This window comes from Neltuma alba, unplaced genomic scaffold (genome assembly GCF_004799145.2).
Source record: "Neltuma alba isolate B1F8T4 unplaced genomic scaffold, ASM479914v2 tig00004678_pilon, whole genome shotgun sequence".
Lineage (NCBI taxonomy): Eukaryota > Viridiplantae > Streptophyta > Magnoliopsida > Fabales > Fabaceae > Neltuma > Neltuma alba.
In genome coordinates, this window is record NW_021633811.1 from 72 (window position 1) to 17,559 (window position 17,488).

At 33.2% G+C, this 17,488-nt stretch overlaps 4 protein-coding genes across 4 annotated transcripts; all 4 read right to left on the reverse strand.

Annotated features, from left to right (window-relative positions):
• Positions 1-213: 213 nt before the first annotated feature.
• On the reverse strand, positions 214-1,213 carry LOC114745428 (uncharacterized). The gene is made up of 2 exons (XM_028933585.1): positions 900-1,213; positions 214-394 (listed from the first exon to the last, which is right to left on the reverse strand). The coding sequence occupies exons 1-2, from the start codon at positions 1,202-1,204 to the stop codon at positions 310-312; spliced, it is 390 nt and encodes a 129-aa protein (XP_028789418.1). The 5' UTR covers positions 1,205-1,213; the 3' UTR covers positions 214-309.
• A 2,716-nt stretch (positions 1,214-3,929) lies between these two features.
• Positions 3,930-5,324, reverse strand: LOC114745429 (ATP-dependent DNA helicase PIF1-like). Its single transcript, XM_028933586.1, has one exon. It carries the CDS (start codon positions 5,322-5,324, stop codon positions 3,930-3,932), a length of 1,395 nt encoding a protein of 464 aa, XP_028789419.1.
• Positions 5,325-5,372: 48 nt separating this feature from the next.
• Positions 5,373-10,830, reverse strand: LOC114745432 (uncharacterized). The gene is made up of 9 exons (XM_028933590.1): positions 10,716-10,830; positions 10,541-10,603; positions 8,710-8,811; positions 8,553-8,639; positions 8,020-8,188; positions 7,001-7,926; positions 6,560-6,914; positions 5,700-6,451; positions 5,373-5,572 (listed from the first exon to the last, which is right to left on the reverse strand). The coding sequence occupies exons 1-9, from the start codon at positions 10,828-10,830 to the stop codon at positions 5,373-5,375; spliced, it is 2,769 nt and encodes a 922-aa protein (XP_028789423.1).
• A 2,154-nt stretch (positions 10,831-12,984) lies between these two features.
• On the reverse strand, positions 12,985-15,569 carry LOC114745433 (uncharacterized). Its single transcript, XM_028933591.1, has 11 exons — positions 15,405-15,569; positions 15,050-15,323; positions 14,864-14,960; positions 14,645-14,772; positions 14,449-14,533; positions 14,173-14,308; positions 13,934-14,091; positions 13,734-13,854; positions 13,485-13,658; positions 13,351-13,383; positions 12,985-13,257 (listed from the first exon to the last, which is right to left on the reverse strand). Exons 1-11 carry the CDS (start codon positions 15,567-15,569, stop codon positions 12,985-12,987), a joined length of 1,644 nt encoding a protein of 547 aa, XP_028789424.1.
• Between the last annotated feature and the right edge of the window lie 1,919 nt (positions 15,570-17,488).

Consider the following 17,488-nt stretch of genomic DNA (forward strand, 5'->3'; position numbering starts at 1 on the left):
ACCCCTTCAGGAATTCTTCGTAATTTGATAGCTCACATTTATGTTTTCAAAACACATTCAAAGATGATGTTCAAGTCTTGCCCTTTGATGCTCACAGATGCATCTTATTCTGCTATTGTGAGTTTGTTTTCGGATACATACAGAGTTAAATGATAATGAAAAAGAGTCCAGGCATATGAAAAAGCTGTGTTAGCGACTGAATGAATGTCACTCTGAATCTGAAATTATATACTAGAAGATTAAGAAAACATTCTGGTAAAAGCAAGGCTAAAATGAGAAACCATGCTTTTGTTTTTGTCTTTTGCTTTGTTACGGTTGAGAATTCTTGTCGCGGTTGGAGAATTCAAGAAATCTGATGCAACAACAGCAGCATCTTTGCATAAACCATTCCAACCTGTTCATTACGCCAACAAATTAAAACCAGCAAGTCATATAAAATTACTATACCAGCTGCTTTTCTTTCTCATAATATACGCTTAAATGAATAAATAAATAAAATCCTGTAATGGTAGTTTAAAGAGGGGCAAAAAAAAAAAAAACATGATAAACTTTATTGTGATGTACTTATATCTGTGTTTTGACTGGTGGTTGTGTGCTTTAAGTAGGAATAATGCCTGGTTTTTGAATTATAGAAAACTAAACCCTACCAGTCAAGTAACTTCAAAAGGAAATCGCTTGCAAAGGGTTTGCTTGCCCTCATCTTGTAAACAAGGAATCGAATAAATTATAAATCTAATTGATCTGATTATTCATTCTCTGTAACTGATGAAATATTAATCCACTTGAGTAAAATCTAATAAGCCAATGAAAGCAAATGTTCATGGAAAGTTCCTGATGCGAAACCTAAACATTTTTTTCTGTCAAACGAATGACTACTGTGAAAAGAGAAGAGAGCTTACAATTCTTGAAGGCATGTACTTTTAGGTTCCAATTCTTGGGATTTCTGGAGATCCAATGAAAAGGCTGATGGCAAATTAGTAGTATCACTATTTGGTTGGTCTTGTTGCAGAAGGGGAAGCTTCTCCTGCTCAAGAGAAGTTTGGCTGGAAGGTGCCGGCGAGAAGGGCGGCGAAGGAGTTGATGATGCCGAGAAGGAGTACCTCTGGTTGCCTGGTGCAAAACTAACTGGAAGTGGTGAAGGAGGAGTTGGAGGTGATGATGTTGGAGAGTCATAATTACGGTTCATAGTATTAATCAACAACATTGATCACAAACTCTCTTTCAATCTCACTTTCTTCCTTCCCATACAAAAATAATAAGCCATTAACATGTTCTGTTTCAAACTTCTTCTCTCCCTTATGCCAAAATTTCCCCGTTCTTTTTTTTTTTTTTTTTTAAAAAAAGCTTGAGCTTTTGGTAAAACCTAACAGTCTTACCTCCCCTTCCTCCATCCCTCAGCTACTCTTCATTCCTTTCTTGTCGCTCTGACTACTTCAGGCTTTCCTTCAGTTTCTTCGAACCTTTAATTCTCATCAACAAGGTACGAATTTCTTTGTTGATTCTACAGTTATTACAGATTCAACAGTGTCTTTGAAGCATTAAAATTGATCTGCTAATAACTGGGCAGAGAAAGAATAGGGTGGTTTTTCAGTTCATGAGAGGAATATAGATGGCTTGGTTCTGGTTCTTCTTTATTGGTTTTAAACTAAGCTGATTAAAAGCTGGGTTTGTATCATAAAAAGAAACGTGTTCAGATTCAAATTTCATTATCATCATGAACATATCGTTACAGTAATTTGTAAATATGCGTCGTGAAATCTATCTATCTTAGCCTTCAAAGGTTCCTAAGTTTTAGATTTTCAGCTCATAATTTCAGAGGATATTGCAGAAGCTGCATGAAGTTGAAGTTGCAGGAAGCTACGCCATGAATTGATTGTGTAAGAAGGTTTCTCCCTGTCGGGGTTTGAATGGTCAGTGTCATGTGTGGTCTGAGGTCAGTGAATCCAAAAAGTGAGACTTTGGTGCTGTTTCGTTTTGGCATTGAATCGTTGACTCGTTGGTAGCCATATTGACTTTATCACTTGTTCGCTTTCTTACAGGACGATGAACCAACGGAAACATAGGAGCAAGTCTGCGTCAGCACTTTCCCCGGGGGAGCTGAGTATTTTCCAAATATGGCCATTCAAAAAGCAAATAACTAATTATATACATTTAAGAATATTATATATATTATATATATATAGGGAAAACAATTTCTTGAGATACCAATAGTTTTTTTTTAATTTTTAATTTAATACTTATGTGTTTTTTCTCCTATATGGATCATTATTTTATTCTTTGAGAAAGCAATCTTTTAATAGGAGTCTTTTTATATGAAGATTTGACATGATATATTGTTCAATATTGAGTTCAACCATATGGCTTTGGTGTGAGGAGAAAAAACCTAACGTGTAAAAGTTAAACATATAGATCTGTAACAAATAACTAACTTAACTAATATACTTAATATTTTCTAAATTAGTTATTTAATCATTATACTAAGAACAGAATATAGTAACTGTTTTTACTTATTTGTACAAAAGTTGAATGTTACGCTGCCAATTTTGGCCCTCAAAGCTCCATTATTTCTGCCTTCTTTTTCTTTTGGTCACAAACTCTCTCCATCTCTTACAAAACAATAACAATACCCCAAAATCGTAATTGTAAAATTCTTGGAGCAGAAAGGTTTGGATACGATATATTACACACAACACACACACACGCGTGTTTCTTGGATAAAAATCATTTGGCATTCAGAAACAATGCTAAGTAATTCATACTTCTCTGTGAAAGTTCTCACATTACGTTGGTCTCTAAATAATAAAATGAAGATGTTATATGGTGAAACGGTTGAATTTTAAATATTCTTGATCAACGACTAACAAGCTGTTAATTGAGGTGGTAGTAGATTTTTCTTATAAAGAAGAGAACATAAATTTGAATTTTAAAAAAAACACATTTGTTAGGAGGGATATTCTTTGACTACTTCCGTCCAAAAAAAATTAGTTTTAAATATAATGTGATTTGGAGATATTCCGGTTACACCAAAAAAAATTCTTGACCAGCGGCTATATCCATTGATAAGAGTTCTTTGTTCATGGGTAAATATTACTTGTTATATATATCATTTTTGTTGTTTTATACTCTCCGGTCTTTAATATAGGACCCAATTGTTGAGTTGATTTTGGTTCTAAATATAAGACTTATTTCTCATATTTATCAATTTTCTCTAAATTGCCCTTATAGATACTCTATCAACTATAGTCAAGTAGAAGAGGGAGAGAGGAAATTAAGAAAGATGATTATGGTGTTTTAGAAAAAATATGTTACATTTCTTATAGTTAACTAATTTATCTAACTTCCTTAATCTAGTCAAATTAATTAAATAGGTATTATATTAAGGACGGGAGGAGTATTATGTATGGTTCTTTGGATTTTCCTTTTTCCCCCTCCTAATAATCATTAACAAAGTTTTAGGCGATGATGCCCCCGGCAGACTACTTTTTCTCTTAGGTGGGGCACAGCATTCTTTTTTCTTTTTTTTTTAATCGAAACGCTTTCTTGTAGTTTCCTCTTGGGCCCTACCACTTAGTTAGGCCACCTATGAATTCGCGGGTTATAGCTAATGTGTTGGGCCGTAGATTTTAATCAGCATTGGTGTTGTTAAAACTAGCATCTGTTACCCGTGCTATGCACGGGGAGCATTCCTCACGAGAATCGGATCTACTTCTTCATACTAATTAAACATAACATATGGTACATGATATGTACAGCATTCAATATAAGAGATGTAAAATTTTAAGTAAATTTCACTTAAGACATCTAAATTTCTACATCTATGTCACGTGGATTGTTTGCATGCTATGCATTATTCATTTAATTTCAACAAATACAAATCACGAACATAACACACATTGAACATGAAATTCATCAAACACATGCTTCACAATCTACACATTCCTAAACACTTCTTTGTAAACCACATTTGTAGTTGTTTTCACTTGACCTTCAACTTCATCACTAACCAAAATCTTCAACCCATCCATACTTCTCACCCTAGATAATGCAACATACAATTGACCATGTGTGAAAACAGGCTTCCTTAGGTATAACCCTACATGTCGCAGTGATTGCCCTTGACTTTTATTGATTGTCATAGCAAAAGAGAGGGTTATGGGGAATTGCCTTCGTTGCATGCGGAATGGCCATCTATTTTCTGAAGGATTCATATCCATCCTGTGAATTAGGACCTTCTGATTAGGCATGCACCCATTTAAAGTAATAGCCTCTATAACTGATATACACAGCTTAGATATACGAAGACGTGTTCCATTGCATAATCCTGAAGCTTGATCAATATTACGAAGCAACATTATTGGAGCACCAACTTTTAATATTAACTTGTGAGGAGGCATGCCTGAGCTACTTATAGTGTTAAGAAATTCTGTCGTGTATAAATTGTCAAAGCTATCACTGTTATCATTTGTCTTACACACAGAATCATAACTAAGATACTCATATGACTCCCCAGGCAGAGACTTGCACATATGATCATTAATAATATTAACGATCTCAATCGTTGGGGCTAAAATCGCTCTGTCATTGAAATATTCCCTTGAATCTAAGTTATCCATGATTCTTGGATAAGTAGACTCAACAATGGCATGTATAGGATCATTACCATGTTGTATCAATAGTTCAGATGGGATTTCAATTTCAGTAGAACCATCATCTGAAACACCTATTTTTCCATCACCAACGTTCAACAACCATTGTGAGAACCATACTAATTTTTCTTTTGTGTTTGATGTTGATGATGAAGACAACCGCATGTTCTTTGTTAACTTGAATATGGTGCAATGTTGCCATAATGGAGAAGAATTGATGCATGCATCAACAATATTTGCTCTTGATCCTTTTGGTATAACAGGTAGTATTTGACGAAAATCACCTCCCATAATGATGCATTTACCTCCAAATGGAGATGTGCAATGCATAATATCCTGCAATGTTCTGTCAACGGCTTCAACACAATACCGCTGAACCATTGGAGCCTCATCCCATATGATTAGTTTTGTCTTTTGAAGTAGATGAGCGAGTGGAGAGTTTTGCTTGATCCCACAAATAGAGAACTCATTAACTTGAATAGGGATAACAAATCTTGAATGTGCGGTCCTGCCTGATGGTAATAGGGCAGCTGCAATTCCACTAGATGCAACTGTTAATACAATATCACCTCTACCACGCAATGATGAAGTCAAAGCATTCCACAAGTATGTCTTCCCAGTACCACCACAACCATATACAAAAAAGAAAGCACCATTAACTTGGTCTAATGAACTCATAACCTTATCATATATCTCTTTTTGATCAGTATTAAGTGACTTAGCCAGTTAACTTGCTTCTACTTGCAAAGCTTGCTTGTCATAACTCAACTCTTGCATAATAAGATGATTGGTTACATCAATTGGTTCAACCTCTAGAAGTACAGGCATTAAAGGGAAGTCTTCAAGGTTCTTACCATTTTGGCGAAGAAAAGTCTCGATCTCTTTAAGAGCAGCTTGTTCCTTCTCTATATCACTTATGTTAATGCCTGCATGGAGATAATTGATATTAATAATTAACTTTATGTAAACATAAGAATACTAAATTAATTGTACACAAATTTAAACAAACTAATTTCCTAATTTCCTAATTCAACAAATAGAAATAACACTTACATGCATAAATTGGATCACTTCGAGGAATGTAAAACATGTCCTCAGAAATAAGTTTGGCTGTCTGAGTCCAGACATAATGTGGTCGTTGAAGACTACAGCATAGAAGCATATTGGCAAATAATTTTCGGAGCTGTGACCCAGTTGCCCAAACAGAAGCTTCTTTAATAGCAGATATATACTCACTGTCATCATCTAGTAGACCACATGCAAAACATGCATCCCTAAATGTGTCATACGTTACTCCATTCACTGTCTTTATATCTTCAAAGCAAGTAGGACCTCTTACTTTGGTCAATAAAACTCTGAGATAATATAATTCACCAGATGAAGGTGACACGTGCGTCATCCTACCAACCGCATATCCTTTTTTCCTCTTCTTCCAAGCCCTTTTGTTCTTTTGGTAAACATAGTGATTAGGGAATTCAATGTACGTCAATGTCCTAGCAAAAACATCAGACTTATTCATAAGCATCCATGATATGAACTGTGATTCAGATACTCTTGGCTTGTCTAGCAACTCAGTGACATTGTCTTCATTTGAGTAAATAACAGTTTGTTGATTTGGTAGATGAAAACTTAGCCTCTCAACAGAAGGATTTCTATGGTGAATACTAAATCCAAATATACGCCATGAAGCTTCACATGCAGAAATATATCTACAATTATAGTACTGTCTAATTTCATCACGTACGCTTTCATTATTATCACCTTCATTATCAAATATTGCAGCAACAACTCTGTCATTCCCTTTACTGACGTACTTGAAGAGATATTTTATAGCAGTTGACTAATTGCATTTCTCTACATTTATATGTGCATTGAACATTTGAACCAATGTTGGATTATATGGTACGACATACCTATTGTCCAATCTAACTCCCTTAACCTCAATAGCTCGCCCATTATCTCTTCGTCTATAGGTAGGATAACCTTCGTCATCGACCATTGTGTGTCCAATAAACTTCTTAGGGAAGTATTTTGAACATTTTTTATCTTTCATACATGGCGACTTTGGGTTGCTTGTCCCACATGGTCCATGAAGCATGTACTTTTTAACTAATTCATGTAGGATAGGGTCAGAATCATAGTCTGGTATTTCTGCACAAATAACACGATCAATTGCATTCACATCTTTCATCTTATCTTCTGGAGAAAGAAATAACAGAATATGTGCATGTGGCAGACCCCTCTTTTGAAATTCAATTGTGTATATCTCTGCACATAGTTTATATGATATCAAAAAAAGTTGATAATATTCTAAAACAATAACAAGAAGAGTTATCATCACCTATATATTATACCTGCACGAACTTCTCCGAAAATCTTTTGCTCCCTCAAAATCTTCATTAGCGTTTGAAGCTTCATCTTGAAAACTCTACACAATATGTCTGGCCTATCAGATGGCTTTAAAGAATTCTTTGAACAAAATCTTTGGATCTCAGGCCAAGCTGGATTACAGGTAAAGGTTAGGAATATGTCAGGATATCCAATGGATCTACATATCGCCATTGCATCTTGGTAGTTTTTGATCATGTATCTTGCACCACCTGTGAATGATGAAGGAAGAATTATCCTCTTGCCAATGGAAGCAGCATTTCTTTCTCCATTCAAAACTGCATCAGTTAACCCTTGATACAAATCAACACGAAGTTCTTTTTGGTGAGTTCTAACCCATAATAATCGTTGTGATTCGATCATAGTGTACCCATCAACAATAAACTGTTGGAGTAATCGAGATGCATGTAATAGGGCAGACACTTCATTATGCCTTGACATCAATCTGTAAGCAAAAAACTCATGCATGCTAAGCCGTGTTCTAACTTTTGTAGAGCTCAATGTATCTTCTCTATGTTCAATGTCATCTCTATAACCATCTTCACCAAAAGGGAAAAGAATCGGGTATTGTAGGGCTAAATATGAGGCATGTAGTTCATTAATTCTTTGTGGGGTGCCTGAATGCTCATGCACAATAATATCCCTGAATGTGAAAGACATATCAATATCTCCAACAATTAATGCTGCTACTTCTGAAGCAGTAGGCAAATTATATGTTCTACCATCACATTGTCTAGAACTAAGAAGGCACAATTTGAGTGGTGTAGAATTGGGTTGACTAAGCATTGATGAGGCACGACGATATTGTTGCACGAATGGGTTAACATGGTCTAACTCATTCTTGATCTGAAGAACAATTTCATGATTGATTGTGGACTCCTTCGAGTGTTTGCTGTAAACATGGACATTTAAATCTCCTTAGTAAATGGTTTCACCATCATATAAAAAATTAACATGAAATGTGATTATGATGTTGAGAACTGACCTAACAGCTGCTATTCGATTGCTTACTTCATTCTCTGTGTCATATATATAGAGCTGTGAATAAACAGGCCGTGAACCCTCTGATGGCAATAAGCTCCCAATACTATGATAATTGACACCTGACATAACAAATGAGTACGGACCAGCTCCATTGTTCTTAGAGTGGTCCACTTTACCACCCATAGAGGTAAATGAGAACATATTATTATATTGTCTTATATTTTGGTGGAAGTTCTTTGAATTAGCTAGGTCCCTTTGAAAGAATAGAGATCCCAATACTGGCGGTGGGGGTTTGATAAGCGGAAGGACTACTTTGCCTTTTAAACAACACAAAGAGAATGTGTCAACATGCGTTTGACACCTATCTTTTTTTACTCTTTCATTAAACCAAAAGTGAGCTCCACAAAACTTGCAAGCATATATGGGGTCCCCTTCGTCTAGATAACCTATGAGATGAACATCAATTTCAATGATTTTAGGCTTACAAAAATGATAGATTGCAATCATATTACGAAAGCAAGGACCCAATTTTACCTTCCATCCCAACTGCATCACTGGAATCAATAATAGCATTAACATTTACAGTGAAATCTGGCCCGATTTCGTTTGATGTGTTATAGACTGAAAAAGAAAATGAATGGTATAAGTCCAAGTTTATATAGCTTATGATAATCTTAAGCAAGTTGCACACCTTCTTCAACATCTAACTCTGATGCATGGTGCCCATCAACTTCACTTTCCGAAGGTTCAAAGTTGAACTCAATATTCCTATAATCAATTACTTGCGGTTGCCCTTCATGGTAATATAGAATTAGATAATAACAAACCCATGTTTCAATTGCTGACATATACAAAGTTACAAATAAGAGGCGCACATTACAATTAACTAAATTCCACCGTAATATATACTATATGCTTTTTAATATATTCCTATAATCAGTTATTTTAGTTTGCAATTTATGCGACATATACATTGTCCGTGGTTGGAATATCAGTTACTTAAATTTTTTGTGTGTCTTTTAATAATAAAATTACCACAACCACATTAAGACAATAATTTTAGTTGATGTGGATTCACGTCGTTTAGTTTAGTTGGTAGACTTAATTGGTAGATATAATGATCTTTAATTAGGTTACAAATATTAAAAAAAAAGTAAGATATATCAATCTCCTCTCTATTTAATCTAAATTATAAAGACTTTTCTTTTATTTTTAAAACCCATATAAACCTTTCTTAAAATCAAAATATATTTTGCACAAATCTCCATTTTAGTTTTAAGATTAAACTTCCATCCACCCAATCGTTAATTAACCGTTAAATCATAACTTTGACTCATTATTTTGACCAAAATGCCCCCTCCTTAACATAAATATTATTTAACATTTATCATTTAGTTACATATAACATATTTTAATCCAATATTAAAAATTAAAATGACTACCATATTACAAATTTTTGTCATACTATGTAATTGATCACGATTATGTTGGCAAAAAAATGAATACCGTATTACAAATTTAAATAATTTTATGAATATATTTTTTTAGTAAATTTAAGTTGGTAATCTCATTCATTTTTTAAAACTTGCTTATGTAATCTTTCAAATATATATCTTGGTTGAAAATATTTTGCATTCGTACATATGAATTGCTAATTAAATTCTAAAATTACAATTAAAAAGTAATATAATATTGAGAGTAATAATTTAAAATTTTTAAATATATTTTCGTAAAATGTATCATTATTAAGAAAAATGACTCAAATTTACATATTTTAATATTTTTTTCATACTATTAAATTGATTATGATTATGTTGTCAAAAAAATGACTACCATATTACAGATCTAACTAATTTTATAAATATAAAATTTTACTTTTAATAAATTTAAATTGTTAATCTCATTCATTTTTTAAAACTTGCTTATGATGTAAGCTTTCAAATATATATCTCGGTTGAAAATATTTTGAATTCGAATAGATGTATTGTTAATTAAATTCTAAAATCACAATTACACAGTAATATAATTTTGAGGGTTACAATTTAAAGTTTTTAAATATATTTTCATAAAATATATCATTATTAAAAACCCACATCCTAAAAAAGTACAAAATATTTTAGTTCAAGAATTTTTTTATTAGTCTCAATATTAGGAGTAAATAGTAAACAAATTCTATCCTAAAAAGTACAAGATATTTTATTATTGGTTTAGCTCAATCATGATTTAGAAAACAGACAATGATAAATAGTAATACCACAAAGAAAAAGAATAGACAACACAAAACGCATAATACTCAAATTTACTAAATGCACTCATTCTTTTTTTTTAATACGGAAGAAAGTACATCTACTTAAATGTATGATTTTCTTCTACTCCCACTTAGACCTATCATAAAACATTCTTTATGATGAATGAGTCGTTCAAATTATAAATTAATTATTGAAATATTAATTATTCATTTCATTAACAAATCAAATAAATGGTGTAAGTTTTATATCATGATAAATTCTTTTACAACTAACCTGAATCAAATACGGTCGGGGTAGATTGAAAGTCAGTAACTTGATGAACACCAACAGCTTCATCTGCAAAATTGGAGGGAAAAAATTAATTGACTAATATTAATAGAAAAATTAACATGCTGACATTTACGGTAATACAAAATCACATGATGTGTGGATCTCAAATGGTTGAAACCTGAAGGAATGACCATATGCATAGATTCACTGGTATATATATCTTGGCACTCCACATTATCAGAAACTTGGGTCAGATTTGCAGATTCAGCTACAGCTTTCAAGCAAGTCCGCATTAATGTTATAATCATGTCATCACCAAATGCAAATAATATTATTTAGACGACAATATTAAAATAATATTCCAATGACATGATATAAACTTATATCAGTTCTATCGTCTTCCCCACCTGTGTCCCCACGGTTGTTTATCCTTTTTCTTGTCCTCTTTTGTTTCAAGTTCATACTCTCTAAACCACGATTGCGTGCACTTTTTCTGGTAAATGGTTTCTTTGCTTGGTCTTGAAATACCGACATTAAGATTTCAGTAACTTTTTTCCAATAAGCACAACAACATAAGACATATAATGTACTTGATCTTAGATGTCATTACCTCCTTGAAATTGATATTCTAAGTTTGAGGCCAAGTTAGTTAGATCTCCCAACACACTTCTTCTAGCACCTTTATGTTTGATCGTAGAATGTGGTTCAATAATGATTTCAGACGGTTGAGTGTGCTTGTAACTCACTTTTCTGCCCAATGAGTATGATCCTGGTTGAAAATATATAGAGTAAAATATTCAATAAATGCACAAGATTGATCATATTCCCACGCAAGCATGATGACGAGAAAACTTCATCTATGCTTATATTTACCAAATGGAGAACCACCATTAAATGAATGGGCGGAATATAATGATTGCTCTGATAGTAAAATGTTGGTTTGAACCTCCTTCCCTACACTGTTTGAAGACATCTTGGGATGCTGTTCATTGCCCATTTGAGAACGTTGAGTATCCAAGTAACTCGCTTCTCCACTTGTAGATCTAATCAGACCAATAGTTGATCTTCCTTCTAAAATAAAGAAATTTGCAGCAGAGTTATGAAAATGTTGATGAGAAACATAACTCCATGACATGCATATTAGTACTTGCTAAATAAATACTCACCATCAGAAGAAGCATTGCCATAAGGTGACTGGTCGGACGGTAAGTTATTCATTTGCATAGAGTTCCATCCATTGTTTGAATACATATTGCTCTGTCTTATGTCACAGGATGAACTTTTTCTACTGGGTAGATGGGTGGGAAGAGAAATATATGGAGTTCCAGTTGCTATTGGACTCTGCACATTTGACAGCTAATTTACAGCCAAAAAACTGTAGCTGCTATATGTTATCTTATTAAGTAAGTGATGTAAATTCAGATTGATAGGCACAATTCTGACTTCCTAAACGAACTTCGAGGTACCAAGTACACAATGAGTCAAGGCTCTTTTTGTGCTCATAACAGGTTATGTAAGTGTAAATAATAAAAATTATCTATACAAAAAAAAAAATTCACTCAAATGCGATTTACCCATAAATCTGAATTAAATATGAACTTTGTTTTTCTCAGTAATAGGCTGAAATTAATGAAACACGCACAGAGGAAAAAAACTTGGAGCCCGATTTATTGAATCCATTAGTCATTAAGAAACCCATCTGATTGTACATGCATGATGACCATAGGGATATAAATATCAACTTTGCAACATATACGTATTTGAGGAGCCCGCATTCAATTAATTGCAGATACCAAAGAAATGATTTATCAGTTTAACTGATACTGTTACTTCTATTACTAATTCTAATTCTGGATTAACATATTAAATATAATGTTTCAGATGCATTAAAATATACATTTTGACTTTGAGAAGAACATGGAATGGGCTTACTAAGTTACGAGAGCTTCTCAATTAACATTGTAAACATTGTGTTTTTCAACTAACATTGTCTCATATCAAATAGATTCTTTGTGATAATCAATTTCAAATGGACAAGTTTAATCACTTTATTGCAATATTAGTTATTCCATGCCAACCTGTGTTTAAATAATCAGAGTGCATTTTTTCATACATTGTGTTAGCTTTATTATATTAACAAATTCAATGCTGATATATGGTCATCATGTATTATGCATAAAACCTTATATTTATTTCCATCATTTAATAATTAGTAATGCCTCAGTGAGTATGATATGTATGACAATTAGTTTAAGAAATTGGCAACAATGACTTCATATGAAAATTAAAAGCGACTGCATTACTAAAACATAAAACAGATTACAAACACCAACTAATCCTAGAACAGAAAACTTCAAATTAAAAACATAAGTTCAACATGAAAGCAATAGCTAGTCCTAGAACAGAAATACAGGAAATGCAACAGATTTGCAGACAACCATATCTAACTACTTCTCCTTCTTAATAACTTTGTTCACTCTTTCCTCAGCAATCTTCATAGGTAGATCTTGTGAAGTACTCTCTCCATTCTTAACAGCAGACTTCTTGCTTGAATACCTCCTCTTCCCTTTAACAGGTGTGTGTATCATGGGATTGGAAATATCACACAACCTTATGTCATTGTCAACTGCCATAGCCGGAGGAATTGGTACATGGATAATGGGAGCAACAGAGTCAGCGTTGTCTTGACTGTCAACAAGTTGCACAGTTGGCTGGGAAACCTATTGATAGATAGGAAGTTTAAGTCAAGGTCCTTTTGAAATTCATTTCGCAAATATGTTCCAAAATAATTTTATTATAGTACTGAACCCAACCTGAGTCATATCTTCTGTAGGTTGAGATTGGGTCTGCAAGATCCAAAACAATAACATGTTAATCAAATTGGTATATAATAATGAAAAAAATCATCAAATGACACATTGATTGATTCTATCTGCTAAAGGAAAACCTGAGAAGTAACTTGTTCGAATTGGTCCATGAGGTCTTCACAATATGTGAATTGGCCAACACTAATGCTAGAAGATGGATGATTTTTATTATATTCATTGAGCTTCAATTTGATGAGTAATTTCTTTCCCACAGGCTTGTCTAAGTCATCAGGGAATTCGAAGGCCTTCTTCTTCTGTTCAAATAAGAAATACATGATTAGATCAATTGGACAAGACTATTACCATGGAATAATTGTCATTAGACTAACCTGCTGTAGAATCCTCTTCATTTCAGTTGCTGTATTCTCAACCAGTTGGACTGCTTGCTTATCCCAAAAAATCACAGATGCAGTTCCAGTCTGGTCCTTTACCAAATAGTGCACCCTTAATCTGTAAAACCAATATTTCTAGGTAATGAAGAATAATTAATAGTTGAAGAGTATTTTAATAGGAATATAACTCTCATTACTTGGGTTCCATGAAGTCAACTTTTTTCTTGCAGGTGCCACAAATTTGTGTACTATTCTCAATCCTGGGTTTGGTGCCACACTTGGAGCAACCATCATACACCCATCCATACCTTGTTTCCAACTTCTGAATTTGACAGCTTATAACAAAGCTATCACCCTGAGAACAATAGTTTTGATAAGTGTATGATTTAAAAATAAGTGCAACTAAAACAAATAACTAAAGGACATGATCCCTGACAACAGCTTGCTGAGGAATGTTGGATATGGTGATCTTGGGCTGGCTATAAAGAGAGTTCATGTTAGTCGTCTGACTTGATTGGGATGGGAGCTGTTGGGTATAAGAGTACATCAAGGGAGAAGGACCATCCTTCAAACTGCATATTGTGAGAGTATATAACCATTATCCACTAAGCATAATATAATACATATCATTTTTCAATGACATCATTCCAAATAACCCATCCTCTTATTAGTGATTAAATGATGTGATTCAAACTAATCAATTAATAAATACCTTTCAGTTAGTTCTCTCACTTCCTTAATAGCAAGATTGAAGTGTACCCTAGTAGCACTGAAAGAGCTACATACAGTGGGAGCTCCTGCAATTAAATGAATATCTATCTTAGTGGACATATTACATGGCAGCAAAAAATATCATTATGGAGTTATGTTATGATATAATGATACAGATACATAGTTATGATATTAACCATCCTCTGAGAATCCAATCCTAGCCAAATTGAACACAGCTACCACCGGGCTTTCAGTATTTTGTAAGTAAGCCATGTAGGCATCTGAAGCACATTGATCATAAAGCACACACTCTACATCATTCTCCCTGCATAAAACTCATAAATAAATATAATGAAATGTATATTTGACTTGCATCATTACTATCCAAGATAATTATTTAATACATAAGAACTTACTCTGAATCAGTCAATACCATCCTAAGTTTAGTCTTTGTCTCATCATCCCTATGAAACTCTTCCAGCGTTCCCATAGACTTAACAATAGCAATGACATCTGAAATATATTAAATCAGTTTTGTATGATAGATTTAAATGATTTTATAGCTATATACGCTTTATATGATTTAACTACACATGCACTACCAATGAGAAATAGGACATGATGAGCAGGGGTAGCTTTCAATATCTCAGGAATTGGAAAAAATGAGTAGGAGTATGGCTTAATTGCGGCTTCATGGTCCGTGATATATGTTTGAGGAGTGATAGTTATTTTAAATGGATGACTTGTTGCTCTATATTGGTTCAGATTGTCAGAGACAACAAAGTTAGCCATAAAATATGTTCTTCCTTCAATGATTGAAGTTCTAAATCTGTCATGCATATTCCTGTTCATGACACTTGCTTGGATCTTGGTACCCTGTGAGGAAAACAACATAATATGAGTTTTACCAAGGTAGACGTAAATCATTCATGAAGGCAGCATCATTTGGTAACTTACCTCCTCATCAAACAGTAGCATGGAGATACATAACATGTTTGAGTTCGCCCTATCTGTGTTAGTAGCATTTTTCTGATACACATTCCACTTCCTGAACACCCTCACAAGGATGCTCCAACGGTCAGTTGAATCATTCAGGTCCTTGATCAGCACATGGCGAGCCATTAGTGATTAGACACCAATTAGAGCAATATCTGCAACAAGAAGGGAAAATAAGGATCTCAAGGTCTAACTTTGAATTAAAAACTGATAATTAATTAACATATCAAGCTTAATTCACAAAAACACTTGAACTAATAGTAATTGAACTACATGATAAAATACTACTACCAGATGTATTATGACTAAATATACCTTAGATAAATATTGTCAAGAGTAGGCAAAGGATGTAGTAGGAGGTAATCTTCGTATGTCTTATATAACGATGTCATGAGTGGTGTAGGCGGGAAAAAATTTGAACCATTTAAAACCATTTAGCGTCACATGAATGGTAATGAGCTGTGTGAAGGATGAGATACCACATACAGAATAAAGATAGAAAGAGCTTCATGAGCTATAGGCATGAATCAGTCAGACGATGGTAGGTTAGTATGCTTGTATCCTTTGGAAATTTTAATAGTCCATTGTGTAATCTATATTGATGAGTAGCAGACAAAATATGTTCAGTAGGGAGCATAATGATTACACCAATTGCAGGCTTTAAAGGAAGACCATAATAATCACACCAATTACAGGCTTCCCCAGGTGGAAATCTGATACATTGATATGAAAGTACATTTTAGATAAAAGGTGGAATATCCTAGTATGTGTGACCATTTTTTGCACATGCATAAAACCTACTTCGTATTCCATTTTTCAAATATGCAGTGATTACATTAATAAGGGTGGAAATTCAAGGAACCCGTGCTTCAATTGATGACATATACAAAGTTACAAATAAGAAGCACACATTACAATTAGCTAAATTCCACCATAATATATACTATATGCTTTTTAATATATTCCTATAATCAGTTATTTCAGTTTGCTATTTATGCGACATATACATTGTCCGTGGTTGTTTCATTTTATGCGATATAATAGTTTAGTTGGTAGACTTAATTGGTAGCCATAATGATCCTTAATTAGGTTACGAATATTAAAAAAATGTAAAATATATCAATCTCCTCTCTATTTAATATAAATTATAAAGACTTTTCTTTTATTTTTAAAACCCATATAAATATTCCTTAAAATCAAAATATATTTTGAGCATTATAATTTAAAGTTTTTAAATATATTTTCGTAAAATGTATCATTATTAAAAAAAATGACTCAAATTTACATATTTTAATTTTTTTTCATACTATTAACCAAAAAAATGACTCAAATGTTCAACAGTTAAATTTGATGTAGTCTTCTTACAGATGGGGACAAACTACTAATATATGTGTATCTTATGAGACTGACGTGACAATGATCTCACTACCTATTGACCTTGAAGCTTCCTGTCATCAGAATTTATATGATATCAGAGCTAACCAAATTCAATTTGTTCTTTATAAGCCTTATGTACTTTGTAAATTTCGTACCAGACTAATTATCATTAGCCTAGATGAAATAATTTAAAATTACCAACTGACTTGTCTTATCCTCAAACTATTGTCAAAAAGGATTACATGAACTATTATTCTGGAGAGCTATTATGGTATTCTCATTACATAGTAGTTCCTTAAATAACTATGTTCATTCATAATATCTAACATGCCATTACATGAATAATTCCCGCTGAACCTATAATTATAAGCCAAATAAAAATAATGGGCGCATGAGAAATAGCAACACATCACTTCTAAAATTTCAGTAGACAAACCATCAATTTATACATGTGCTTTGTGTCCACATGAATAAATGTTTCATCTGAAACATCTATGCAAATTCCATGTACTTTGTCTATCTACTTTGACTCTACATACATAAATGGTTTATGTCCTGCCTTGATAAACTATTATGACTTTTACTGATATGTGCAGTCTTTTAGAATGACTTGAACATCTGTGCAAATCCTTTCCTGCTTCTCATGCAGAATCACAATATAATAAGGA

What these genes read in the sequence shown, in the direction of transcription:
- LOC114745429 (XM_028933586.1), bottom strand. Translation starts at nt 5,324, where the DNA reads ATGAGTTCATTAGACCAAGTTAATGGTGCTTTCTTTTTTGTATATGGT.
- LOC114745433 (XM_028933591.1), bottom strand. Translation starts at nt 15,569, where the DNA reads ATGGCTCGCCATGTGCTGATCAAGGACCTGAATGATTCAACTGACCGT. An exon ending in TGAAGAGGATTCTACAGCAG is followed by an intron (nt 13,659 to 13,733) that starts GTTAGTCTAATG and finishes TTATTTGAACAG; the next exon opens with AAGAAGAAGGCCTTCGAATT. An exon ending in CTACAGAAGATATGACTCAG is followed by an intron (nt 13,258 to 13,350) that starts GTTGGGTTCAGT and finishes ATCTATCAATAG; the next exon opens with GTTTCCCAGCCAACTGTGCA.
- LOC114745432 (XM_028933590.1), bottom strand. Translation starts at nt 10,830, where the DNA reads ATGCGGACTTGCTTGAAAGCTGTAGCTGAATCTGCAAATCTGACCCAA. An exon ending in CCCGACCGTATTTGATTCAG is followed by an intron (nt 8,812 to 10,540) that starts GTTAGTTGTAAA and finishes ATTACCATGAAG; the next exon opens with GGCAACCGCAAGTAATTGAT. An exon ending in AGAGTTAGATGTTGAAGAAG is followed by an intron (nt 8,640 to 8,709) that starts GTGTGCAACTTG and finishes TTTCTTTTTCAG; the next exon opens with TCTATAACACATCAAACGAA.
- LOC114745428 (XM_028933585.1), bottom strand. Translation starts at nt 1,204, where the DNA reads ATGTTGTTGATTAATACTATGAACCGTAATTATGACTCTCCAACATCA. An exon ending in AGTACATGCCTTCAAGAATT is followed by an intron (nt 395 to 899) that starts GTAAGCTCTCTT and finishes CGTAATGAACAG; the next exon opens with GTTGGAATGGTTTATGCAAA.